The sequence below is a fragment of the Podarcis cretensis genome (genome assembly GCF_951804945.1).
Source record: "Podarcis cretensis genome assembly, chromosome: 10".
In the NCBI taxonomy this organism is placed as follows: Eukaryota; Metazoa; Chordata; class Lepidosauria; order Squamata; family Lacertidae; genus Podarcis; species Podarcis cretensis.
The window spans coordinates 30,817,601-30,844,797 of record NC_137179.1 but is presented as its reverse complement, the minus strand read 5'-3'; the positions used below and the strand labels follow the sequence as shown (position 1 = coordinate 30,844,797).

Below are 27,197 nucleotides of genomic sequence, written 5' to 3'. Positions count from 1 at the left end.
GGGACCAAGCAATGGGAGCTCACTCCATCGCGGGGATTCGAACCACCGACCTTCCGATCGGCAAGTCCTAGGCTCTGTGGTTTAGACCACAGCGCCACCCGCGTCCATAGCCTCCATGAATTTGTATACAGTGGTACCTCGGGTTAAGTACTTAATTCGTTCTGGAGGTCCGTTCTTAACCTGGAACTGTTCTTAACCTGAAGCACCACTTTCGCTAATGGGGCCTCCCACTGCTGCCACGCCGCCGGAGCACAATTTCTGTTCTCATTCTGAAGCAAAGTTCTTAACCCAAGGTACTATTTCTGCGTTAGCGGAGTCTGTAACCTGAAGCGTATGTAACCTGAAGCATATGTAACCCGAGGTACTACTGTAATCCTCTTTTAAAGTCATCCAAGTTGGTGCCCATCACTACCTCTTGTGACCACTGCTGCCTTCCTCCAAATCTAGACACCTGGTCCAAAACCTCTCAGGAGGTTCATCAGTCATCTACCTCTGCAACACTTGCATTGTTGCAACGTGCAACAGTGACTTCTTGTATCGGTCTGTCTCATCCTGTGGTGACACAAAGGAGTGACATCAGGCGCAGAAAGTTTTCAGATCAGCATCTGAGCAGATGTGGCAGTCAGTATCTCTTCCGGATGCAGCACAGAGTAACTTTACCTCAGGGCCATTCTGGCTTGGCTTTGTTTTCTGCATGTTGTGAATAGCAAATTAGCTGGTGCTCAATAGGTTCTAAACCGGTCCCCAAACTGTCTGATTCAAGCTGGGATTTGTTCCGTATCTCGTCTTTCATGTGTTCCCTTCCACATTTTAATAGCAGAGTTTGCTTTCAGCAATGGTAACACTTCTATATATATTTTTTGAAGCTTCTTAACACTCCTAAGACATAAAATCCTGTCTGCTGTGTGTTGATGAGAAGGGGAGCATGACCTAGAGCATTTCCATAGATGGAGGCTGAAGGTTGTAGAGGCTTCAAAATCTTCCCGAAAAGCTAATGGGAACCCGAATGTTTCAGCAGCAACTTTTGGATGCCAAAAGGTAGATGTTAGGGGTAGGTGAATCTGTGAGTGTCAGATTCTCTCCATTACTTACTTTTTCCAATTCAGTCCCCCACATTTCTGCAGCATGATATAGTGGCTGGAGTGTTGAACTAAGACCTGGGAGACCAGGGTTCAAATCAATTAATAAACAAATAAACAAACATATAAAATAGCTGACAAGAGGCCATACACTGACATTTCTCTTTTTATTTGTTATTATTTTACAAAAACACAATCCACTGAGTAAAAAAGGCTAGTTCTGGCTGTTCGCTGGAAAGCTAACTTTTTAGGGAAGGCACTCCATATATTTAAATCATGTGGCTTCCCTCAGAGAATCCTGGGAACTACAGTTTACCATTAACAGTGGCAGACTTGGGGTTCTCTAATTTCAGCAGCACCCTGTGTGACATTAAAATTCAGCACACCCACCCACCCTTGCCTCTTGCACTCCATTCTACATCATTGGTGTGGCTGAACTGGTCATGCTACCCTAAAACTGCCTCTGCCACCAACAAGCTGAAGTTCACCCGACTCTTTGGGGGAAGCAATGTGCTTTAAATGCATGGCATGGATGTGATGCTGCAGCAGCTGAAAGGACCCTTCCTTGGGTCCTCACCTGTCTTGAACTGGCAGGACAACGAGGAGGCAGAGGAAGATGATCCTGGCAAGGGGTGTAGCTGGAAATGGGACACACTGGAGCAAGCTGGGGATGCGGAAGGAGAGGTTGGTGTAGGAAGTACTCATGGAGTAATGGAGGATGATGAGGGGATGGGGGTCAGTGCACAGGAACCAGAGCAGCAGGACCCATCACCAGAGTCAGAGAGGCCCCTCTCTTCACAAACACAGCAGACGCTGAGCCATAGGGAGCAGTGGGAGGGGTGCTCCAGGGGGCCAAGGCAGGCAAGGACCCACAGCCCAGCTCCCTAGTTGGCCAGGTGGGTCTTTCTAGCTCTGGGAAGAGGTGTGCGATTCCTTAACTGGAGGAGGCTTGGAGCAGGTGAGGGTCACATGTCTCATTAAGCCCAGATGCTGCAATCAGCAGGCAAAGTACAAACGGGAAGCAGAGCTGAGGGGCTCTGTCTGCTCCACTGCCCATGTTGGTGGACCTTGACTTAAATGCTCCTGGACCTCTGTGAGATGGTGCTTTGTTTTGGACTTTGGACATGTGGATTGACCCACAGTACTTGACATATTGACTTGCTGCCAGGTAGGCCTGGGGTTCAGGACACTACCTGCCATATATCAGGTGATAGAGGGAAATCAACAGGGCTTCATTTGTTGAACAAAGTATATGAGCAAGTTTGTATGAATGATGAGGTTTCCTAAGGAATTCTAGTCCAAGACCTTAAAGGTTATGGTTATCATTTTTAATTGAGCCTGGAAAATTACTGTCAGCCCATACAGCTGAAATAGCACTGAAAAATGTGATCAGAATGTTTATACCAAATTGTAGGTTGATCACTTTATTATTATTGGTAATAGTAGTAGTAGTAGTTTTGTTTTAAAATAAATGGCTGCTATGTACATAAAAACAATCAAATAATGTCATATGTAATTAATCTTCAAAAATTTTTCTGGATAGTAAGGAAATAAGGGAAATAAGAAAAAATCAGTAAAATACCTAATATTGATTCCTTTTAAATTAAACTGAAGAAAACATACTGTTGAATGTTACCTTGAAATCTAAGATTCCAATAATTTTAAAAATGAACTCTTATCTGCCAATGATTTTGTTACCAGCTCAACCTTCTTTACGCTTTGAATATCTTGTTAACCTTGTAAAAAGAAAAGCTATATTCCAGACTTCTGTGTACCACTGTGTTATATCTGGTTATATCTGGTGTCTCTGGAGCTAGCAGCCTGGCTGTTGCACACTATTCTGAACCACTTAGGAGTTCAGCTTTTATCGTTGATGTTCTCAACTGCCTTAGCAGCCCACAGTAGAAATCAATGGTTCATAGTACAAATCGATTCACAGCCACCCCAATCCCATCTCTCTTGTTGAAACACTTTCTCTCTACAAGCTTTCCCACCCTTTCTCTTTTAAATTGGTGCGGGAGGGCTCCTCCAGATGTAATTTTTATTGAACGTTCCTGATGGTTTGTGTTTATGGTGGTATTGGAGCAGTTATGGCACAATCCCATTTTAATAATGCTCCTCGATTTGGTCCCTATTCAGTGGGAGAAAAATGCTATGTCTTTCTGATGCTCTGTTGGGAAAGGACATTAAACCCAACTATTTCAATTTGGGAGGTCCAGACAGTGGTGGCTGGTGATTGAGGCTGAAAGCAGGGAGACGAACAGCAGGCAAAGTCCAAGCCAATGATAGGCAGAGGCACCACCTGACTTACTGTGAAAAGGCAGGCAGGTGGGGGCTTGGTGGGGCAATGTCCCATTTGCCCTAATGGTTTAGATTCCAATGCAAAGCAAGCTACATTTGCCTTCTGTGCTGTAGGCAGGGATGAAACTAGGCTCATTTTCACCCTGATCCTAATCCTCACTGGAGACTTGAGAGGGTTACAGTGGTCAAGGCAGGCATTCAAAGACTGTCCGTTGGTGTTGGAGCTGAAGACATTTAGAGATAGGAAATAGCATGGTTCTGGCCCAGTGCCCCTCCTTGCTCAAGAAGGCATTCACCTGGGTGTGGAGCAACATCATGAAGGGCTTGTTTTCTCTTATGGAAGTAACTAGTCTGAACTGGTTTTGCAAAGCAGCTTGATACATGGGGCCACTGCTTTGCCACCAGATGTTTTGAAGTCTTAAGTTTCACTCCCCGTGAAAGATCAGATTCAGATTTTGGGGGCGCAATTTTGCCCAGCACTTCATTTAGTGGCAGAGGTTGCTCCGGTGTCTAGGTGCATCGTTGTCCATCTTTAAATACTACACTACCATTGGGAGGTGAGTGGAGGGAATCCTGGCTCAGACATGATCCACTCAAATGGAAGATCTCTGCATGTATTCCTTGGTGCACACTTAGAGCCTCTTCTCTGGCACACTGAAGGTGTCAGATGATAGGGTGTGTGGTTGCTAGGTGTGGCAGGTTTGAGGCTACCCCAGCAGCAGTCCCCATATATACACCCCTTGGGGAATCTTGCAATATACAGGCTCCCCAACAAGCTGCCTGTCAAAATGATGGACGGGCATTTCACTAGTGAAGATATATGGAAGAAAAAATACATTATCCCACAAAACTAAACGTTTAAACAGTTACAAGTCTTAAAGCATGGTCTCCTCTCTAATGGGTGCATTGGAAATGTCTCTGAGGGTTGTTCATTTATTTATTTTGAAGTGGGAGATTGTAAATTGGCATTTTCTCACGTGGGGCTGCCTCTGTTCCCCATGCAGGATTTCATCCCCATCAGAAGCTTTGGGCCGATTGACAGCTGTTGGCAGACAACCTGAGTAACATTCCTGTTCTGTGTTTAAATAAATAACTGACTCCAACTGCTTGGCTGCTGACAATGGCTTTTGATTTGAGCATTCAGGCATCAAATACCTCTGAGATTCTTTGGATCCTAGTCTGTGCCAGTAATTTCTTTCCCCCTTTCAGCTTTTCTCTCTCTCTCCCTCTTCTCCCTCCCACCTTGATGTAGTGAAACAGTCTCTTTCAGGTGCAGTGATGTGAATTTGAATGAGCTGCATTTTTCAGGGGCAGTGGTGCTTTCTTCCCTTTTTAAAGATAGATAAATAGATAGATTAGATGTGGTCTTCTATTTAAGTTAAGCACACTTGGGCTGTAGCTTAGCTGCAGAACAACTGCTTTGCACGCAAAAGTTCCTGGGTTCAAATGCCCCCCCTCTGTCCCCAGAACCTCCATGTAGGACGGAGAGACTTCTGCCCCAAACCCTGGAGAGCCACTGCCAATCCATGTTGCCACTACTGAGCTAGATGGAATGATGCTCTGGCTCGGTATAAGGCAGCTTCCCATGTTCCTAACCTTGGCTGCCTGCTTTTGGAGACAGAAGGCGAGAGCAAAGGGACCTTAAGTCTAAGCAAGCACCCCAATACATGTGTTTTGCTTGGGCTGCTTGCTGATGGGGGCCTTACATTGCAAACAGGTCACAAAACCCCAGTTTTTCTTTGTGTATTTGGTACATTAGCAATGGGGTCTGTATCTACACCTGCCCAAAGACACTGTGGCAGGAAATACACAAAGACCGCCATCACTATTCCCAACTTCCTTCACTTGGGGCATGTTCTGGGAGGAAAGGGCAGGGAGAGCCTAATTGAAGGGAGGGTTTTCAAATGTGTTCAGGTAACCCACCCTTGAGGGTTGCAAGACCTGGGATCAATCTAGATTGAAACCAGCAGGGTGAGGATGAAGGGCATTGGACTTAGAAAAGCTACATTATTTTACTCCAAATGGGTTAGAGTGCCATAGTCCAGGAGCACTGAAAGCACCAGGTTGAAATAGACAGCCCTGGAGAAGCACACACCACCTTTGAATGACCCAAGACAGCAAGAAATCCTTGTTTGCGCGAATGAGTGTTGTTATTTCAGCCTAATTCAGTCCTGAGCCTTGGTTATATAAGCAAGTCTTTACTGTGACTGGGATTCATGGGATGGATCTCCACTTCTGTTGTTTTCCTGCTATATTTCTGAACTTACATCATCATTCTTGGTTTCTGTTCTTTGCATCAAGGGAGGCAGGTGTTATTTCCATAGAACCCCATGGCAAAATTCCTGTGGTTTGCAGCGGGAGTAAAACCAAGCCTTTCTTTGGCTGAAAAATAAACACACACACACACACACACACACCACAGCACTCAGATTAGCAGCTAAACAGTTCTTAGGAACAAGTGACAGCGCTTGAGGCTTTCAAAAATACCTCTCTCCTCCAACGCAGAAGGCACATAATTGTAAGCAGTTGATTCCCTGGAGGAAGCATGGAAGGCGAGAAAACATAGGGCGTATCTGTCTATCCTAACTTGAATTGGTTTAGTAGTCAAGTCATTCCCTAGCCTGAGGGAACTGTAGTTCTGCCAGGAGTGGGTGGAGGAGTGAGGGCTAGCATTCTGCAGCAGAATTTTGGGCATCTCCCCTGCCCCCCACAGACTGCAGGCTGCATACAACCCCATGAATATAAAGCACATTTAAAGTGCATTCTTGCCCTCGGCCCCTAGAATCCTGGGAACTGTAGTCTGCTAAGAGTGCTTGGAATTGTAGCTCTATGAGGGGCAAACTATAGTTCCTGGGATTCTTAGTGGTGGTGGGGATGTTATTTAAATGCATGGTGTCTATGCAGCCATAGTCTCGGGGTTCTTTCTGGAAAATCGTGACAATTAATTAAACAGGTGTAAACTGTAGCTTGGCTTGCAAGTCTGGTTACAGTGGCCTTTCTGTGGTTTAACATTATATTTCCTGGTAAGTTGTTGTTGTTGTTGTTGCTGCTACAGTTTATTACTCACCCTTCATACTTTTGCTCCATGGCGGGTTGCAACAATTAAAACCCAACAATTAATACTAAAACACAATATTGAAAACAATTGAAGACAACTTAAAATTACAAAAATAAGGTGGGTCTTAAAAATATGCATCTTAGGTTTCAAAAGTAGAGTGAACAGGTGTTTCTCCAGCATTTGTGAAAATCTGTATTAGGAAGGTTCAAGACGCACCTCTGTGGGAAACCAGTTCCACAACTTAGGAGCTGCTTGATTATTTTTGGTTCTGTTTTCCTTCAGGTTTGTATTTCTTATTCTGTTACATGTATTTTATTGATTTGTGTACAGATACCTTTGGTTAAACCTTTGGTGGGGAACAAATGATGGTGATAGTCATTTTGATAAAACTACTTTTCAGTGTGTTTCTTGTTAAATAAGGTCCTCTCCCAAGTCTTTGATCCAAAGTTGACTCTGTATTAATCTGTAAAGTTATGAGGTGCCGCTATGCGTTTGACCTGCCCTGACAACACACTCCATCCCCATCATGAACACATTTTTGTGGCTTGGGATCTTGCCAAAATATTTGCTATTGTTGGCAGCAAAGAAAGAATTGGAATGAGTAACCCAGGCAAAGCAAAGTGCGAAAAGGGTAGCAAACAAAATGAAAAACTGTAAAATACTTCCTTGGAAAAGGGTGGGATCCAGAAGGCTTAGTCATAATTAGAGCAAATGGCTTGAAATTAGCGGTCATCATGACTAACTGAAGTTCCATTAATTTCAACCAGTATCCTCTAAGCATGACTAGGTATGGATCCAACCCAAAGATGGCGACATAAATAATTATATAATAAACCTTTTAGTGGACCAGGGGCAGTATGTTTTGTTTTGTCGCCTGAGGCAAAATGGGAAGCTGCTGTCCTGCTACCATCAAATGCCTCCCTTGCCTGGGTTGTGTGGTGATGCACATGAAGTGATAGCAGTGAGTTCCGGCGAGATCTCACAAGATCTTGCAGACATCTCACAAGCTGTCACAGAGCACAAAGCTCTTGTGAGATTTGGGCAAGATCTTGCCAGAACTCACTGTTGTCACCTCTTCTCTGTCAGCAGTGAGGTGTGCAGTGTGTCCACCACCTCAGCCCACCTCCTGGGCCCTGTAGCAGACCCACTTTTGTGTTGAGTGTGTACTGAGCCTAAAATCCAGCAACTGTCTGAATAGCTTCATGTTAGATGATATTCTAGCAACTTTTGAGTTATCAGTGATGGGATTTCCAGGATATATGCAGTGGCACCAGCACCAGCTAACTTCTCTCAAAGGGGCTTGCATCCCCTTCCACATACAACTGATTATGAGTTTGTAATTGCTTTTCACATTTGCCCAATTACGTTGCTGTTGCAAGATTACTGAGGACGTACATATGTGTGTTTAAGCTTTTCTTTTTTAGTTCTGTGCCTGGCAGACCATCTGATGTATCACAGACTGTTTTTGATGCTATCCTAATTTTTGAAGCTGCAGCGCTGGGGAGCAGGGGAAAGAGCCCCAGAGCCCTGCCATGTGCACATATCACTTGGGAAGACAGTCAAACTAATGCCAGTGCACTGGAAGAAGCAAAGATCACCAGTGTCAAAGTGATGATTCTTCAACATCAATGTTTGGGTGCCTGATTATCGTCTTTCAAAGCAACTACGCTATTCAGAACTTAAAAATGGAAAGTGTAATGCTGGTGGTCAACAAAAGAGGTTTAAAGGCAAATCTCAAGGCAAATCTAAAAAAATGTAGTATAAACACTGACAACTGGGAAACACTGGCCTGCAAGTATTCCAATTGGAGAACAGCCTTTACCAAAAGTGTCATCGACTTTGAAGATGCTCGAATTCAAGATGAAAGGGAGAAATGAACTAAGAGGAAGGCACGTTTGGCAAACCCTCTCCATGATCAACTCCCGCCCAGAAACCTATGTCCCCACTGTGGAAGGATGTGTGGATCCAGAATTGGCCTCCATGGTCACTTATGGACTCACTATTAAGACTGTGTTCATGGAAGACAATCTCACTCGGCTAGGAGTGATCGCCAAAGAAGAAGAATGTGCACAGAGTGTGGTTGTGTTCTTGTGACCTTCCCCTGTGCAAGTAATAATAAGCAAGCAATCTAATTTGGGTCTGGAGAAGTTACATCTTCCAGCACAGCAAAAAAAAGGGCGAAAAATAAATAAAATTAAAAAGAAAAGTACCCTCCACCACATCACAGTGGGCTTAAACAATGAAATAGATAGGGGCCAGATTAAATACCTGGCTTCCAGAACAAGTGAACTATTGAACTTCAGTCTCTTTGGAAAGAGATGTGCCATTTCTGAAAGGCGAGTGGACACATTTTGTTTTGTTTATATATTGATTTTGGACCTGAGACTGCTGGGTGGGAGCACTCAGATGAAACCACTTGCATCGTCTCGCTCTGTTTGTGTTGGATCCCATCTTTGCTGGGATTAGGCCCCTGCTGTTTTTGTCAGCCTTTGGCTCACCCACATGTGGTTGCGTTCCTCTTCTGAGGGATGGCAAGAAGTCTCCTACAGGCTACTCTGCTGGGCCTCCTGCAACCCAGAGAGCATATTTGAGGTTAAAGAAACACTTATTGTATGTCATACATCTGGGCAGGGAAGCACAAAGCCGTTCCTTGTGATAAAAATGGGGGCAGGATCGAAAAGTTGTGAAAAACTTCCAAGGTCAAATTGTTACAACTGGCAAGGAAGTGTGTGCCAATGTTAGATACACAGCAGCAAGCAGTACCCATATTGAGGAAAGAGATGCTATACGTGAGAGTAGGGGATGCTCCAAACAACCTTTATGTTATGCACTCCTCCTGGTTTGCTTGCACAAAGCTTATACAGTACAGAGATGAGAGTACAGGTGGCGACCATCAGGCGCGCGTCCAATTGACGCAGGTCCTTTTGGTCCTGGAAGAGGGCAGAATTGGGGCAGGGTGGATAGAATGAGGGTGAGCTTCTCCATGCTTCGCTGACGCACATGGGGGCCAGGAACAGAACCCCCATGCAAAATGGTTGCCACCCATATGGCCCACCTGCACTAGACATTTAAAGCAGTACCGTGCCCATTTAAACAGACAAGGCCTCCCCTGCCCCCCAATTCCTGGAAAGTGTCTTTAAAAGGGTGCTGAGAGTTGTTCAGAGACCCCTTTTCCTCTCACGGAGCTCCAATTCTTGGAGTGGTTTAACGGTTGCTCCTTCTTCCCTGGGGGACTCTGGGAACTGTAGCTCTCCTGAGGTGAACAGGGGCCCTTAAAAAAAACTACACTTCAAATGACTTGATGTAGACAAAACTGCAGTAGATGGACCAGTGTTAAGGCAGGTTCCTAACAAAAACAGAGATGCAGTGTGATTAAGGGAGTACACTGAAAAGCCAGGATCAAATCGTTTGTCAGGCGTGAAGCTCTCATGGTGCACCTTCAGTGCAGGATTGTACTGAGGCGAAGATGCTGCTCACCTCTGAAGGAAGGGCAAGATTTTTTAAAAAGGTAACGAGAGAAAAGAGAAGCAACACGACTCCCACCCCACAATGAATTCACTCTCTTGTTACCTGAGCTCAGCAAATCCATACCTTGAAGTGATGGGGCTGACATTTGCTCAAAGGTCAACGGGGAAAGGAAGCTGCTTATTGGCAAGTCCCTGCTTGATTTGGGACCCAGCTTGATCTGCAGCTGGGGACTCCAGAGATGAGCTCACCAGGCTGAGAGGGAGACTGGGGCGAAAAGACCCTTCCCCCTTCTAGGATCTAAAAGTGGGTCCCAGCCACTTTCATAATCCATCTTCAGATATCTACATTCCCACAACATGATTTTTGCTTTGGGCACATTATTCTTTTAGCCTCACGCTCCACACCTACCCACCCAGGGGTGTTTGTGTCTGTCTGGAAGCAATCACTTTTCTTGATTTATGCCTACCCCCCTCCCCCTCAAGGTGTTCTGAGAATGCATATATCTTTGTGCTGAGGTTCCCCTCCAAAAGCATCTGCTTTAAATTACAGGCATTTAGTGCCTCCATCTCCCAGCCTTATATCAACTTGCACCCCCCCCCCTCGCCTTTTCCACTCCAGGCCTTATTCCGAAGAGCAGAAGAACTGCATTCGACCTCACTCCCGCTCTTGCTCCCCACACCATCCTGAGGTTACTGACTGGGCTGTTTTGACATTGCTCAATGAAGCTAGTTGGCGATGGAAAGTCCTGCCTGTTTCCTCATCTTCCTGCACCTGCGTTGCCCTGCGCGCTCCCCATTTCGCTGGTGCATTCTCCACAGTCTTTGCAAAGCTGTCCCCAACCTCCCAGCTGGGCCTTTTCTCCCCCCCCCCCCTCCAGAGCAGGACATTCGTCTTTCGTCGGGGTTGGGTTTCATCACGTTGCATTTTGAGGCCTTGTTCTGGACTCCCCGGGATGGCATTGTCGTTTCGGGTCTGCCCGCCTACGTCTGTGATACATATCCGATACGTCTGGAATGGCGTTGGGAAATCTGATCGCTCCTTTTGTCTGTCTCTCCTTGTACCTCTCTAATGAACGATATTAAAACATGGACCTCTAGACTTACGGTATCCTGTTTTCCACACCTCACCCACACCCTCCCTGTGGGCCCATTATTTCGATTTGTAAACCCCTCTGTAGCATTTAAAGGAAGGGATCTTTCTCCTTCTCATGGCACTGCATGAATACATCAGCGCAGGCCCCCATGCTGGTATTACAGCTACGTTAATGCCTATATTTACTAAAGCAGGCAATTACGCCAAAGCGATGAGTGCAGCCGGACCTCCCTCCCTTCTGTGTTTTAACAGTTCTTGCACCTTGTCAGGAACTGCTAATCACCGGCTGCCTTATTTCAGTGGGAACTGGCCTAAAGTAAAAATAAAGACACATTAATTAGACATGAGCAACACACCTAATGAGCGGCTGGTACAGGAGGTACTTTTCCGTATGAAAGGTATCCAAATTCTATGAAAAGGAAATCGCCAATCTGCACTCAAGAGAAATTATGTCATTAAATACATCTTAATTTGCACACATTGCTCTGAATCAGGACGGCTATTTGTCCTACTTTGCAGGCGACTGTCTTCTGTAGGAGGGATCCTCTGTTTGAACAGCTGGCTGGGCCAAATTAGATTGAAATATAAAAAACCCTCAAAAGCTTGCCATCAATGGTTAGCATCTAGAGAGCAAACTGTGCAGGCACACAGCTCACCTGCTCAGTTTTCTATGATGGGAGGAATTATATTTTTACTTAAATAATAACGAAGTTTCTAAATGTGCTTCTATAAATATAAATTGCTGCTGCTGCTGTTGTTGTTGTTGTTTAGTCGTTTAGTTGTGTCCGACTCTTCGTGACCCCATGGACCAGAGCACGCCAGGCACTCCTGTCTTCCACTGCCTCCCGCAGTTTGGTCAAACTCATGCTGGTAGCTTTGAGAACACTGTCCAGCCATCTTGTCCTCTGCCGTCCCCTTCTCCTTGTGCCCTCAGTCTTTCCCAACATCAGGGTCTTTTCCAGGGAGTCTTCTCTTCTCATGAGGTGGCCAAAGTATTGGAGCCTCAGCTTCAGGATCTGTCCTTCCAGTGAGCACTCAGGGCTGATTTTCTTAAGAATGGATGTGTTTGATCTTCTTGCAGTCCATGGGACTCTCAAGAGTCTCCCCCAGCACCATAATTCAAAAACATAAATTCTTCAGTGATCCGCCTTCTTTATGGTCCAGCTCTCACTTCCATACATCACTACTGGGAAAACCATAGCTTTAACTATATGGACCTTTGTTGGCAAGGTAATGTCTCTGCTTTAAATTATAAATTAGCTGATGTAAATTGTATTCAGATCTGCAGCTCTTTTGTTACCTTTTTGATGCGTACCATGATCGCAATTTTTGAGGTTTCAAAGATTCCACAGTATTTTTGGCAAGGACAAGGGTAGACAGGACATGGACCAGGGAAAGGTAACAGGGTTGTTGGTGAGTTTTGGTAAAAAGTAAGGAATTAAAATGGTTTATCTAAATCATACTGGCATCTGTATGGCTTCCATCAGATTCTGGCTGATCTCCGCTGCACTGCTATCTGACAATAAGCAGAGTTCATGCATTTGTTGTTCCTCCACAGTTGTGGTGTATTATGGGTTTTCTACTATACCAAACTTGCTTTTTCTGCAATTAGGCTGGTTTCATGTTTGCTAATTTTATATGTTCAGTAATGAACTGCATCAGTTACAGTCTACAAAGCCTGCACTGTAGTGTGATTGATCATTGTGGGTGAAGCATGCATGTGTGAAAACATCTGGAGCCTGCATAATACCAATTTTAGGAAGTTTGGCAGCAAAAGAAAACAAGCCAGAATTCAATGAAAGCCACATGCATACTTGTATCTCTCCATATTGGAAAGCTATTCCCCACTGGTGCAGCTGATAGAATTCAACTTCAAATTTATTTTTTACAGAAATCTGTAGCCCATCATCAGGGTAAGCAGAAATTGTGGTAGAAAACTATGGAGATGAAGACTAGGGAAAATGCTAATTTGGTAAAACATGTTCTTCTGTACCTAGAGGCGGGTGGGAGGGACTTGTCCAGCTGGGCAACGAGCTGATTGGTCATAGCACAGAAGACAGAAATATCTCCAGGATTCTCTGTTAGTCACTTGGGTCATTCCTGCAGAACTGTGCTTTTATTTTATTCTTTTATGTCTGTACATCATCCTAGGAACAATTTTTATGGGGCATGTGCTAAACAGAGAGAGTAAGCAAGGAAGTGAATAAATATGCAAGTTCTGAAAAGCGACCTAGAAGTTTGAGGAAGTAGAATATTTAAGTTGCTAAACACAGATAATCTGTCATGTTCATTAACCATTTCTGTCCCAGTTTTTTTTTAATGCTTTGCAGTCGTTGTATAGTTTAGCTTTAAGGCAATTGAGTGACTCATCTGTGCGGTCCCTATGTCTTCTTATTGATGTAGAACCATAAATAAGATGGCTCAGGGAAGGCCACCCAGCAAATGCATATCCAAACTGGAATTAAGCCTTAAACTTGACATTTGTCATAGCCTACCCTTGCAGTTGCTTTATTTTGAAAGGGGCCAAATCAAATCTGGACCATGGCAGGAAGGGAGGGGAGCTATAATAATTGTACCCATGGGAGTCTCGATTGAAATCTCCCTTTCCATGCCTGCTGTTTGCAATGGGAGGAACACCCCCAATGGTGTCTGTGGGAGCTTTCCACCACTGCCTCCTGATCTAAAGGGCCACACAGTGGCAGCTGGTGGATCCCAGCAGCAAATTCTCTACCTGGGAATTTCTGTAATGTACCATATCCGTCCAAGGAACACAGCAGACTGAATGCAACATGCCCTACTTGTGGGTTCCATCTAGGCCTCTGGTTGCCCTCTGGTTGTGAGAACAGGACACTGAAGTAGGTAGGCCTTTGGGCCTCTTCTCACATTCTTCTGTTTTAGCTTCTATCTGTCTGTCCAATCCATCAACAAAGGTGGTTCATAATCTGGAACTTTTGGGCTTAGCATAGCATTGTAGGGCCTTCAGTGACATTAGATAGCTAGAAAACTTTCCTGGGGTGAGGCGGCTTGATTGTCATGTGCTGAAACTGAATCTACAGTGTGTGCATCCATGAACAAGCACTTGCTCTGCCGTCCTTCAAGAGGTGCACCCCTAAATTTTCAGTTAATGCAATGGCCATTTCTAGTCTCTGAGAGTGGAGAGACTGCACAGGCAGCACCTTGGAAATGCAACAGGTTAAGCAGTTTAGCCTTGGTTACGGCTTAGCTTTTTAATTATAGCAAACCCCAAGTTGCACAACCCTCCTCCTTAACAATTCACCTTTTGATTTAACCCTGAGGGTCACACCAAGATGGCTCAATCTGATGGTGGGCCAATCCATGGGCTCAGCCCTCGCTGCCTTGCTGTTTGGAACCCTGCTTGCTTCAGCACATTGCTCAAGCCCACTTCCCCCCTTGGGTTCCAAAGAATTCGCAAAGGGATGCTTGGCTCCACCCAGCTGTCCCTGTACCATTCAGGAGAGGCAGTGGAGCGGATTTCTCACCAGGACTGAGTCAGCGAAAGCAGTCAGAGGCCGTGAGCCAAAGCGTTGGGGCTAGTCCAAGTTTAGTAAGGTGCAGCCAACTGCGTCTGTATTTGCCACTCGCAGGAACTGCCACCCACGCAGGCACTGAGGGCATGTTGCTCTTGCACATTGCCACAATGTGGGAGTCCAGCCCACTCGTGTGATCCTGACCCTGCAGCACGTGCTGCTTATCAGAATATTCCTGATCCCAGTCCAAGAACGTCCACTCTCCCCAGTGTTCCAGGCAGGTGTTGCTAAAGCAACCTCCAGCCTTCCTGTAAACTGCATCGAATCCAGCTTCAGCATATTTTGCTAGTGCCACCTCCTGGCGCTTTCTCCTTCTGGCCTCACTTTTCTGCGGGATGCACAAAGTTGGTTTGGGTTTCGTTGCAATTAAATGTGGGTTATTTTGTAACACTTCCACATCATCCAGTAACAAAAGTTCTCTGGGCAGTTACAGTAAAGGAGGTGTAGGAAACCTGGATCTCTCCAGATGTTGCTGGACTACAATTCCCATCATCCCTAACCCTTGGTCATGCTGGCTGCGGCTCGTGGGGTCAATTGATGGCATCTGAAGGGGTGCAGGCTAGGCACCTCTGCAGTAAAGGTAAGAACCGTAAAACGCAAAGAATAATGAAAATCTAAGATTCTTTTTAAAAAAACAAATACCTTGTAAAACAAACCAGAATAGAACCAGCAAAGAAAATTAACAGTAGTTTAGAAATTCTAAGAAAAAATTAAAACTGTTTTATTTATAATGAAATTTATATCCTGCTCTTTCTTCAAGAGGAGCCCAGGGCACTTGGTGCCATGAAGTCTACAACAGTAGTCTTCTGTTGCCATTTTTCCTGTTAGCATGCATGCATGGTGGGTCTGCTAAGCTGCTTTCCCAGAAGGAATTCTTACATGATGACTGTCTGAGAGCAACAAAGCATTTCCAAAACCTGTATATGAATATGGGGAAAAACATGCCACTCCTTCTAAGGAAGTCAGGAGAATCTTCTGAACACCCAGATAAGAGGCAGAGAGGTTAGATCTGGCTCCAAAACTTTCTAATGTTGCCTGTTTCACCCGACTGTGATCTTGGATACAAAAGGAAGCATATAACGGTGGCTGTGGCATCTTGGATACCAAAACAGAAGACAACACCCCCACCTTCCATGTTTGTTTCTAATAACTGCAAATGACATTTGGATCACCTGTAGATGATGCATTAGAGGAGCTGTCTGTGTTTTTGTGTGTGTGCATGTGTCTGTCTGCCCACCCTGTTCCATCTAGGTCTTGGGCCCCAAAGGCAACTAAAAACTTAGGTAGCTGAGGTTAATACCATTTCTTAAACTAACATCACATAACTGGCCAGAGCGTTTGCTATAAGTTACCATTTATTCTGCAGAACAGAGGTATCTTTCATCGACTTAACACATCAGTATCATGAGGCACACCCAAATCTCCAGCAGCAGCTTATATGCACACAAAGTACCTCTCCTGCCAGACATCTGAGTTGTCATCTTCTCCGCAACAGAGCAACTGTCTGTAATATTGGAGGTACAGGAGAGGTTGGTCACAACCCTCTCTAATGCCCACAAGGTTTCACAGTGGAAGGGACCTTTAGAAAAGGGACGTGTTAACATGCCCTGACAAGTTGATGAGAAACAAATGCTATGAGCGACCAGTCCCAGCATTGACCTCATCCCTTAATGGCAGAAGGTGGGCTGTCAGGGGGTGAACTGTTCCTGCTTGCCAGGCTCCATTTCCCCCCACCTGACAGGGGTTCGGAGGGATTGCTCTCGGCGCATTATTGCACGGTGAGTGCTCCCTGCTCACTGTGGTCCATGTTCCAGAGGCGGTAGAATTCTGCAAAGTCCACGTAGGGCTCCACACGCCCATCTTCATCCGGCTGGAGGGAGTGGGAAGGGCGAGAACGGAAGAGGCCCCCATCTGAGCTGGAGCTACTACTCTGGGTGTGAGTGTTGGTAGACTGGAGGGTCACTGTTGGGCTTTGACTGCAGGGAGGGAAAGAGAAAGAGAAGCAACCTTCAGTCAGCACAAATGACACAGCAAATGCAACCTAAGGCCTCTCCCCTCAACTCTGGGGAATCTGCAGCCCTCCAGATGATGTTGGACTACAACTCCCATCATCCCTGATCTTTAGCCATGCTGGCTGGAGCTGATGGGAGTTGCAGTCCGACATCATGGGGAGGGCCCAGGTTGACGAAGGCTGTCACAGAGCATCACAGACAATCCCTGTTGCCTGATGTGAGCACCTGTATCAGTACACAAACCTGCAAAATGCAGGCTTGAGGCACCCACTGGGAATGCCTTTAAGTGTGAAGAGGGCATTAAAAATGTAAATGCATATACAGTCTATTAATAAAAGCCTCTCATCTTGCACCTCTGTGTAACACAGAGAAGTTTCTCCTTTCTTATCCAAGCCACTTCTGCTTTTTTATAATGATGAAGAGGAACTTTCAGCAAATACTGCTAATAGATTTGATTTTTCATTCTACAACTATACAGGGTGGGTCCTTTTTTTTTTTTTTTTGCATGCTCATATTTTTGTCCCTATCCCTGAACAGCCAAAGGAGGCAACACTTAAGATCAGCCAAGAGCAGTACCATCGCTCTATTTTTCTGGGCAACAACCAGGCAACCCACTCTTTCTCTGGGAAGCAGCTAAAAGGCAGCAGCTTGTTCTTAGCTGAGCTTTGTCCAATATGAATGACCTGGTTATGTTTTCAAGGGGGAGGGACAGAACACTCTTGCTCATCATCTAAAGAGGGTTTCTGAGATTAGGCCATTGGACCACAGATTGCCTGCCCCTATCATACGGGTTTAAAAGTGAAACGGCTAGTAGGCCTCCACTGCTAGGCCTAAGAAGCAGCTAACAAGGGAAGTGGAATGTTGCCTCCAGCAAAAAGGAGGGCAAAAGGACAGCTGGTCTGAGCAAGGGGCACTTACTTTGTGAGGGTGGGCGTGGCTTCATCCAACGTGGAGCTACTGTGGGTGCCATTGACCATCTGACCCTGGGATGGCATGACAAGGGATAGCGTAACGCTGGTCTTGCTTGTGTTCTGGGCACTGGAGTACGGCACCGACACAGGATAAACTCGACCTCCTGAACATGCAGAATAAAACATTGTAAGCACTAGGAAGGCCAAGATTCTCAGAAAACCCCATACCTCTGTCCCTCTACAAGTGGGAATAATTTCCTGGGACACCATGGACAAAGATCACTCTCCAAGACAAGGATGATGAATCTTTTCTGACTCATTAATGCTCAGTCATCCCCAAGGGCCACATGCAAATAAAGAGCATGGCCAATATACCCAAGCATCCACACACACACACACACACACAGTGAGAGAGACTACAAATACAGCACCCACAAGCTCACCATAAATGCAGGCACACCTGTCTGCCTTATCTATCTGTCACACACACAGTTGGGCAGAACAGTTTTGATCTGCCTTGCGCCCTCTCCCATACAAGCACACTGAGCTCCCCCATACCTTGCGTCGGAGTCAGTGTGGGCTGGCTCATCTCACCCAGCGGGTACCCAAAATTCCTCACCAGCAGCGACATGTCCTCATGCCGAGCACAGAACTTGGACCGTTCCCCACCACTGGCGTATGTGTCACAGTGAATGCGCTTCACTCGATCCACGACTGCTTGAGCCACGGAATCCAGTGAGCTTTGTTTGGCAAACTCTGTGGCAATCATGGCTGCAATCTCCTAGAAAGAGAAAGAGTTCTCAGGGGTGGGGAAACTGGAGCTGCTGCTTCAGATATTCTACCAGCCATGTACAGAAGCAGGCCCTGCGCAGCTGAGCTAATGTTTAAAGGACCCAACCGCCCGGTTGACTGGGGCAGATGTCAGCCACGGAAGTGGCGTCCTACCAGGTGGAGCAAGTCTGTGCTGACTGATTCCATGGGAAAGAACCATGCAATGTGGCCCTGCCCATGCGCATGGGCCCTTCAAACATTCTCACAGAAGTTGCTTGGAAGCTTCTGATGGATAAGCATCTCCTAAACAGCTGGGAGAACATCTGAAGGGCACCCAAGTAATCAGCCTTAGGGGAAAGGCTGCAACACGTCACCCTCTAGGGTGCCTTTGTTCGACTACTTGAAAGATGCATTGTGTTTAAATGGTGAAGGCATTCATTGCATTCCTACAGGAGGCTTTCACGTCCACCCTTGTGGGTTGCAACTTTTACATTTGCTTATTTGGGGGGAGGTTAAAGCAGCATTAAATAAATACTACCTTCTCTTGTCTCCTCCGTTCCCTGTCCTGCAACTGGAAGTGGAGGAAAGGAGAAGCCTGCAGTTTTTTATGGTGGACTTAAATGTAAGGATAAGAACGGAAGATCAGGTGTTGGATCAGGCCAAAAGCCCAGGATTCTCAAGGTGGCCAATCAGATGCCTACGGGAAGTCCAAAACGTTCTCCCCACCTGTGATTTCCAGCAACTGGCATCCAGAGGCATCCAGCCTCCAACTGTGGGGGCAGAACGTAGCCTCTGTGGCTAGTAGTTATTGACAGCCTTATCTTCCTCCATAAATTTGTCTAAACCTCTTTGAAGCCTTCCAAGTTGGTGTCTGTCACTGACTCCTATAGGAGGGAATCCCATAGTTCAGCTATTGAATCAATGTTCAATAGATGCAGCAGGCAGACCAGAACCTACTCCTTATTCCTCCCTGGCAGAGCCACTGGCTGGGGCAGCAGGGATGGAAAGTAGAGGGAACATTTTCTGCAGGAACATGATTTCACTTCCCTGAAAAAAGTTGTCCCTAGGAATCCTCTTCACCTCTCTGGCCTTCTCCTGCACAACGGATTTTATGTACTTATAACTATTAGCCTTGCTCATCTCTGTAGCCTAGGGCTACCCAGAGGGGACTATGAGCCCAGAGAGCAAAAACACTCTGGGGCAAATTTCAAATCTAATGATGGGTGCATCTAAGTACGCTGTGCAGAGAGAGTCAACCTGAAGACCTGCACAGGATTCCAAGGTCAATTTAAAGCTGCCCTGGCACTCTTACCTGATTGGCTTGCCCAGGCCCATGAGCTGCTTCCAGAGCTTTGTAGAGCCCTTCTGACATCAGAACCAGAAAGCCCGTGACTCCATCGAGTGGGTGCCCTCCGTGGATTTCAGGCTCTGCTATGATTGGCTTAGATTTCGCAGCACTGCAAAGGGAGAAGAACTAAGTTAGTACTGGGCAGAGCGACAGAGACAGCTATGTCTTCAAAAGCAAAGCAGGAAAGGAAAGTAAGACCAAGTATTGGGTCTTGCCTCACCTCAGCAGTTCAATATCACTATAGCCATATTTGACTTTATAATCCCCGATGCGCCGGGTACTCTCCTGCCCGCATATGGTTCCTACTTGTTTTATTTTTGCTGCATCCAAACCTGCAGATAAAGAATCAGTTCACTGACTTCAGGGCAGATGCTAAATGTGTCCTATAGTTACATTCCAAGGCAAGAAGAGGAAGCCCACCCCACCCTCAGCTAAACAGGCATTTTGACTGAACAAAAAGCTGATGAATGAGGGAAGACAGAATAAACTCAACTAAGGAATGGAGGACAGCGAGGAGCTTTTCATCTGTAATATATTCACACAATAAAGGAAGTCTGCACATGCATTCAGAAGTGGTCAGGGTGCTTTGATGCAGCCTGAGATCTTTTACACTTGGCAAAAACAGAATTAGACAGCCAGCCAGATGAATCCCCACTGCACTCAACTCTACTGTGTCACAGCACTTCCTTGGAAGAAAGAATCTCAGTTTCTTTAATAGGCACTGGACTCATAACTGAACTCGCTATGAGAATGATTCAGTATCAGCCGCCATCTTAGCATAAGCTTTCTTTGGGAATACAGTGCAGGATGAACTACCCTCAGTCAAGAGGTAGATTTCATGTAAAAATAATAATTTTATTTTCCTGCACCCATGTCAACCAAGGATTACATGTCCTGCATCTGACAAAGTGGAATCTAGTTCATGAAAGCTTATACTATTAAAAGCTCGTTAGTTTTTAAGGTGCCAGAAGAGTCTGCTGCAGTGCTGGCTCTAGGTTTGGGAGGGAACATGCGCAAGACACTCTTTACAGCCCCCCTGTTACAGTGAGTTTTGCAAATCACCACCAGTATCACCAGCTGCTGCTGCTGCTGCAGAAAGCCAATAAGCAAGCAAGAAAGCATTAGCATTTACAGCTCCACTAGAGTGTGAGGCAGGTGTGCTAGTTGGCTGCAGTGGTGAAGAGAAGAAAGTTTGGAGGGCTCTCCTTGGTGAGCCCCCTATTGCATTATGGGCCTCAGCAGGATTTCAGTTCGGACAAGGATTCCAACAGAACTGGTTTCATAACCGTTTGGTGAAAAAACTGATGCAGATGGCCAAGTATTTTGAAGAGTAAAAAACTTGATTAGGGCAGCGAGTAAGTCACTGTCCTATTTTGAAGCATGCACCAATTATTAGCAGCTCGCCCTCTAGGGGGCAGTTAATGTGCATCAACCCATGACTGTTGCTACAGTGGATAAGGCATGGGAGGGTTTTGGGGGTTTTTTGCAATCAATGCTTGTGGGCAACAATACATACCACTCAGCTCAGCATGAAAGCCAGGGTGGTTTGGAGAGCCACTAAAGAGGTTAAGTTACTCAAAAGCCACAGTTTGGGGCCCTCTTTGTGTCAGAGGCAGAGATGGAATCAGTGGGCTGTTGCAAGTAAAAAAAGGGGTGGGAACTGTTGGTAAAAGCATTGGCTGTTTAATTTGTACAAATTTTTTGTTTGTTTTTACCTAGAAAGTTAGTTAAATTGGAAATATTAATGTTTGTTGCTGTAGTTTTGCTTGTTTATCTTACAACAGAATTGTTTAGTTGCAGATTACATCTATTTATATAATTTTGAAATTTTTGTATATTATTTGTCAGTTTTTATTTTTATTATTTGTTCTCTGACTCAATTCCCCACCCAGATTCAGTATGAGGAAAAAGTAAGAAAGCTACCTCATGCCTCAGTTATTGATCATTTTTGATATCCAGCATGTATTCCCTGTTATAGGGAAAAGGAGACATTAACACTGTAACTTAGTCATTTAGACACTCCTGTGTTTGGAAAACACAAAAGCCACCAATGATAGTGATGTGCTACAGAGGTGGGGAAATCACCACAAGAGTCTCCTCTCTGGCAGCCTTTTCTCTATTGCAGGGCTGAGGAACCCATGGCCCTCCATACATTAAGGAACTGCACCACCCATCTTCCTTGACCCTTGACCACACTGGCTGTGAATGATGCAAGTTCTGGCCCAATAACATCTGGAGGGCCGCAGCTAAAGCCACCCCTGCTCTGTTGGCTCACCAAGGCCCATCCTCTCCCAGACTTACTTCTCTGCTGCTCCAGGAACGCAACACTCACCCAGCTGTGAAAAGCGGAAGAGCTCATCGTCATTCTCTGTGGTGTGGTCCATGTTGAGTTGTGTCACTTGCAACCCATCTACTGTAGATTTGCACAAGAGTGCCCTGTTTGTTCCTGTGGAGAAGGAGTGCATTTTGCAAAAGTGGAAAGGGGGACAAGTGAGGCACCTGAGAAATACACACACTTATTAAGTGAAACCCAGTACTACCCCTCTCCAGCAAAATCTTGTCAATGCCAACATCTCATCTCTCCTGCTTTCCCTGTTGTATTTACCCAGGCAACTAGGTTTAGTGGCTCTGTAAGGATGTCAGTGAAGTATTACTCTTATACAAAGTGGCTAAAGTAATCTAGATGCAACTGCTCTAACTCTTCATCCTTCAGTGCTGCGACCAGGAAGTGCCCAAATCAAAAACGGCATTGAAGAGGAACACACCTACATTGGCGATGTAGAGCTTGTTGTTGAGGATGACTGCCACAATAGCCATGGCCCCTCCAGAGATCTCCTTTTCTACAGCTTTCAGCCGTTCCATGATTTTCTGGTACTGGGAAGGCAGCTGGTGGTGGGGCACCCCCTAGAATACAGGGTTGTGGAAGCCTGTGTAAAAATTTATCAGTGCAGCATTTCTGAAGCCTTCTCTAGACATTCCAAAAACATTTGATACCACCTTTTGCACACCTCCACCCAGGTGTATAGATACCTGCCAGCTTCAGGCATCTGGTGAACTGGGCACTAGTCTATGAAAGCTGGTGACATAACAAATGCAGTAGCCTTTAAGGTACTGCAGGAGTCTGTCATTTTCACATTAAAACAACTGTACAGCATCATGACAGGCTCTAGGCAGATTACTCTTAAACAGGCATAGGCAAACTGTGGCCCTCCAGATGTTTAGGACTACAATTCCCATCATCCCTGATCACTGGTCCTGTTAGCTAGGGATAATGGGAATTGTAGTCCCAAACACCTGGAGGGCCGGAGTTTGCCTATGCCTGCTCTTAAATAATACAGAACATATTTCATACAACATAGACCAGCCACTCCTTAAAATACTTTCATCAGGGTGTGAAAGGATTTTTTTCTCGCCATACAGGCATGCTTTATAGGTGAAGTGGGGACTGAAATTCACTTTAGTGATTTTGAAACCAGGAAACCAAAGGAGTGGTATCCCTTCTGTATTATTCAGCGAGCAGTAGAAGGATGCAGTTTAGTGCCTGTAGTGCAAAATGAACAGATGAGGTGCACTGCACTGACTGTTTCTCACCCCAGACTGCAGGAGCCACATCAATTCTGGCAGGTCCTAATTTTAACCTCTCTGCCATTAAGTGTTTCCGAGACCACCACCAATTCTTCAAAAAGCACCAATGAAGGTGGGAGTTTGAAACATGAAATGCTGCAAACGGGACTAAGCCTGTTTTGCTGCCACCTGCCTCCCAACACACACTTTCAAATTCGTTCAGCAGGCTCCAAGGTCCTTCCAAGAAGAAAATGCACTGTTACCGCTTCCTGAATTCAATGATGTTTCCTTAAGGCTAGGAAGAGAAGTTACCTCTGGCAGCTGGGACTGGAGGCTGGCCTTCTCTGCTAGTGCATCATCAATGGACTCCAGGAAACTCCTTTCCACCACATCAAAAGCCTGCGGAGGCCCAGAAGGTAGGCAACACAAAAGTATGTATTAGAACAGAAGCTTTGAACTGCTAACTACACAGAATCTCCCAAACTTATTTCTCCCTGCATAAAAGATCAAAACTTTGTATGTTTTACAAGCCACTGAGGAGCTTTTAACAACAAGTACCAATTTATGGCTGATTTTTTCCAAAGAAAAAACTCCATTACCTGCAGCAGTATTCTGCGCACATCAGCATCATCATGGTCTGTATTCAGCTGGCCCAACAGGAGCTCCGCAGAGAGTCTTTCCCCCACAAAATTGGTGATCCGGTTGCCATCATAACCATTGAAGACCCCGTAGAGGTAGCAGTCATTTTCACTCCTGCCAAAGAGGGTTAGGATGGGAAGGGACGATTAAAGGCATGGCATTCAGCCTGTGGTCTGGGAGTAAAAACCTGGCCCACAGGTCATTCAATAAATTAGGAGTTTCTAATGTGATGCCCTGCAGGTGCTGCAGAAATACAGCTCTCATCATCCTTGACAAATAGGCCATACTAACTGGGGCTGATGGGAGTTTGGCCTCCCCTACAAAAAATATTGCTGGGTTAAAGTGGCCTTGTTGAATGAATGCCATTATTTCTGTTGCCCTGCTCCACCCAAATCTACAGGCTGCTTACCTGAATTTCAGCCAGTTATCCTCTAAGGGGTGAATTTCTGTCCCCTTTCCATCTGTGGTATAGGAACGGTTAGGAGCTGAACCCACACCGGAGAGCTGGCAAAGAGGCAAGTCATCTGTCCAACTTGGCTGCTGCTCCTGGATAACAGAGTAAGAAAGAAGCCCCAATGAACTTCTTCCAACAAAAGCCACAAGGATAATGACTATACATCAGCTGAAGAGTTAGCCTCCCAATTAGGGTGCTACTTTAAGATAGCTGACTGAGTCCCCTTTCCCACTTACTGAGACCCCTTTCCCACTTGCAGCTGATCCCTTTGTTGCCTTTCTTTTTTATTCAGTTATATACTTTATTTTACCTGCCCACACTTCTCCTCCTGCTACTTCTTTGGTAACCCAGCTTCCTTGTCCTCCTTCACTCATACCTCTCCCCACAAATTAAGCACACACAAAATTCATCTAGCATTAGGTTCCAAAAGATATGTGAAACATATTTCAGATAAAAAAATTCCTTCCAGTAGCACCTTAAAGACCAACTAAGTTAGTACTTGGTATGAGCTTTCGTGTGCATGCACACTTCTTCAGATACATAGCTGGTTCTACAGAGCAAAGCCAGATACGTTTGATGCATTTTAATGACTGTAACTAGAGAAGTAAAGCTTTCTTGCCATATAAATGCTTCTCTGAGCATAATTCGGATATTTTGGTACATATTTCTGAACACTTTCCTTGTGCCTTCTAAACAGCTGCCTTTCAGGACGCCACAACTCCTGTTTACAGAGCAGCAGGGGATGTAAACCAGCTCTCTCTGCAAGGGGAAAGGGTAACATTCCTTTCCCAGTACAGCAGGGGTGGGGAACCTTTGGCCCTCCAGATATTGCTGAACGACATCTCCCTTCAACCCTGACCCGCACAACCAATAGTCAAGGCTTATGGGAGCTGTAGTTCAGCAACATCTGGAGGGCCAAAAGTCCCCCACCCCTGCAGTAGGGAGCTTGTACCATCCCTCTGTACTTATACAAGGTACGTGGAACAAGTGACATCACTCTGTCCTTCTACAGAACTATGGGACTATAAGGGGTCATCCAGATATCCGCTTCACCAGAAGCATCATAGGAAGAATTTTGTACAAGAGGTACCGTATTTTTCGTCCCATAGGACACACCTAGTTTTTTGGGGGGGAAATAAAGGGAAAAAAAATTCCCTTTATTTCCCCCCCAAAACCAGGGTGGGGAAACCGAACCAGGTCGAGGAACAGCGGGATGGCGGCGCTGCGCCTCCTTGCTGTCCCCCAAGCTTGTGGGGCTGGCCGATGTCTGTCCGGCGCGCGGGGCTCTCTGTTTCAGGGCGCACGGCGGCAGGCTGCTATCCGCAGCGTGGGGAGCCCTGCGGGGAACACGCTGCAGATGTCTGCCCGGCACGAGGGGCTATCCGCAGCGTAGGGAGCCCTGTGGGAGTTCCCACAGGGCTGCCTAGGCTGCGGATGTGTTCCCGAAGCGCCAGGCACTCTGCTTTCAGCGCACCCGGCGCTCCGGGAAGCAGGCTGCTATCTGCAGCCTAGACAGCCCTGCGGGAACTCCTGCAGGGCTGCCTAGGCTGCGGATGTCTTCCTGAAGCCTGGAGAGCGAGAGGGGTCGGTGCGCACCGACCCCTCTCGCTCTCCAAGCTTCAGCGAAAGCCTGCATTCAGCCCATAGGACGCACCCAGATTTCCCCTTCATTTTTGGAGGGGAAAAAGTGTCTCCTATAGGGTGAAAAATACGGTACCTGTTTTGCATGGGCTTGGAGCTCCTGTCACTGATTTTGCACAACTGTTACTCTCTCTACATACTAATCTTTTTACTAACTTTGGACCAGCAGTGATGGGGATGCAGAGTGGCCCAATTTCCTGCTCGCATGTGGATATTTGGCATGTCATTATGCTGGTCATCCATGGAAAGACTATGATTTGCTGAGGAAAGCCAACATCTGAAAAAGGTCTGCACACCCCACTAAATGAACACATCCCACCTTGTACTGTGGCTCACCAGGGATTTGAGAAACACTGTTTTCCAAGGGCCACTAAATCCAAAAGATCTAGCCATGAGATTCACAAAGTGCTTGCCAAGGTACATGTCCCTCTTCTATCTAGCAAGATGTTCCTGCTTTCCTCTCTACATCTATTGAGAAGAGGGAAATCTCCTTAGTTGATTGGCTCTCCAAGATCCACTAAACCCTGTAGGGATGGCAGTGAACATAAATTTGGGGTCCCTGATCTAGGTTCTGACAGACTGCCATATGCAGCTGATGAATGCATTCAGTTTGGTGGGCCACACTGGGTTGGGTTGGAAACACCTGCACAATTCTCTCTGTACATTCAAGAGACACACAGTCGCATATACATTTGCTTTAGGATCAATATTTTAGCATTAATCCACAAATTTGAAAGGGGGGCTCTGAAAAGCTGGTACAAAGTTGGACAGGCACCAGTGCACAGATATGCTGGGGTACCCCATGCAGTCCTCAGGAACCCTACTATGATCCTTTTCTGGAGTGTAGACAGATGAGAGGTCACAGGCAAGGGACTTGAGCAAAACATATGGGAATGGTGAGGACCAGGAGTACTAAATAAGCACATCTTGTGGGCATCACACTTTGCTTTCAATTCTTCTATTATGCCCTCCTTTCCCTACCACAAAAACTTGAGGAGAGGAGGAGCTTATTCCCCTCAAAGAGACCACCTTCTGCTGATCAAAGCATCAGGAATTGTGGAAACCACCTCTCTCTGCTCTTCCCAGATACATATTGACAAATAATACAACCACAAACTTCCTATCTGGGGACCATTAACTTCTGACTTACATCGGTGTCCCGTCCCCCCAAACACACATCTTGAGTTGCCAGTCTCAAACCCCAGGCTGAGAAAATTTTCCCAGGGGCAGCTTTTCCCCATCTCGGTATGGAAACTGGAGAAGCAGCAGCCTCTGAAGAAATTACTTCTTCTATGCAACTCAACAAGCCCT

At 45.9% G+C, this 27,197-nt stretch overlaps 1 protein-coding gene and 1 long non-coding RNA gene across 3 annotated transcripts in view; both read right to left on the bottom strand.

Annotated features, from left to right (window-relative positions):
- LOC307226129 overlaps nt 1–27,197 on the bottom strand; it is a 207,822-nt gene that overhangs the window by 138,353 nt on the left and 42,272 nt on the right. The gene's annotated exons all lie outside the window — the stretch shown is intronic.
- Nucleotides 15,884–27,197, bottom strand: part of LOC307225748 (TGF-beta-activated kinase 1 and MAP3K7-binding protein 1) — a 49,452-nt gene continuing 38,138 nt past the window's right edge. For both annotated transcript variants that reach the window (XM_079993842.1, XM_079993843.1), the window contains 10 exons: nt 24,201–24,337; nt 23,752–23,905; nt 23,465–23,551; nt 22,354–22,492; nt 21,921–22,034; nt 19,809–19,920; nt 19,553–19,697; nt 18,028–18,250; nt 17,477–17,633; nt 15,884–16,522 (listed from right to left, as the gene is read on the bottom strand). In XM_079993842.1, coding sequence (XP_079849968.1) covers nt 16,315–16,522; nt 17,477–17,633; nt 18,028–18,250; nt 19,553–19,697; nt 19,809–19,920; nt 21,921–22,034; nt 22,354–22,492; nt 23,465–23,551; nt 23,752–23,905; nt 24,201–24,337 — 1,476 coding nt within the window. In that variant the 3' untranslated portion in view covers nt 15,884–16,314. The remainder of the gene's footprint in view (nt 16,523–17,476; nt 17,634–18,027; nt 18,251–19,552; nt 19,698–19,808; nt 19,921–21,920; nt 22,035–22,353; nt 22,493–23,464; nt 23,552–23,751; nt 23,906–24,200; nt 24,338–27,197) is intronic.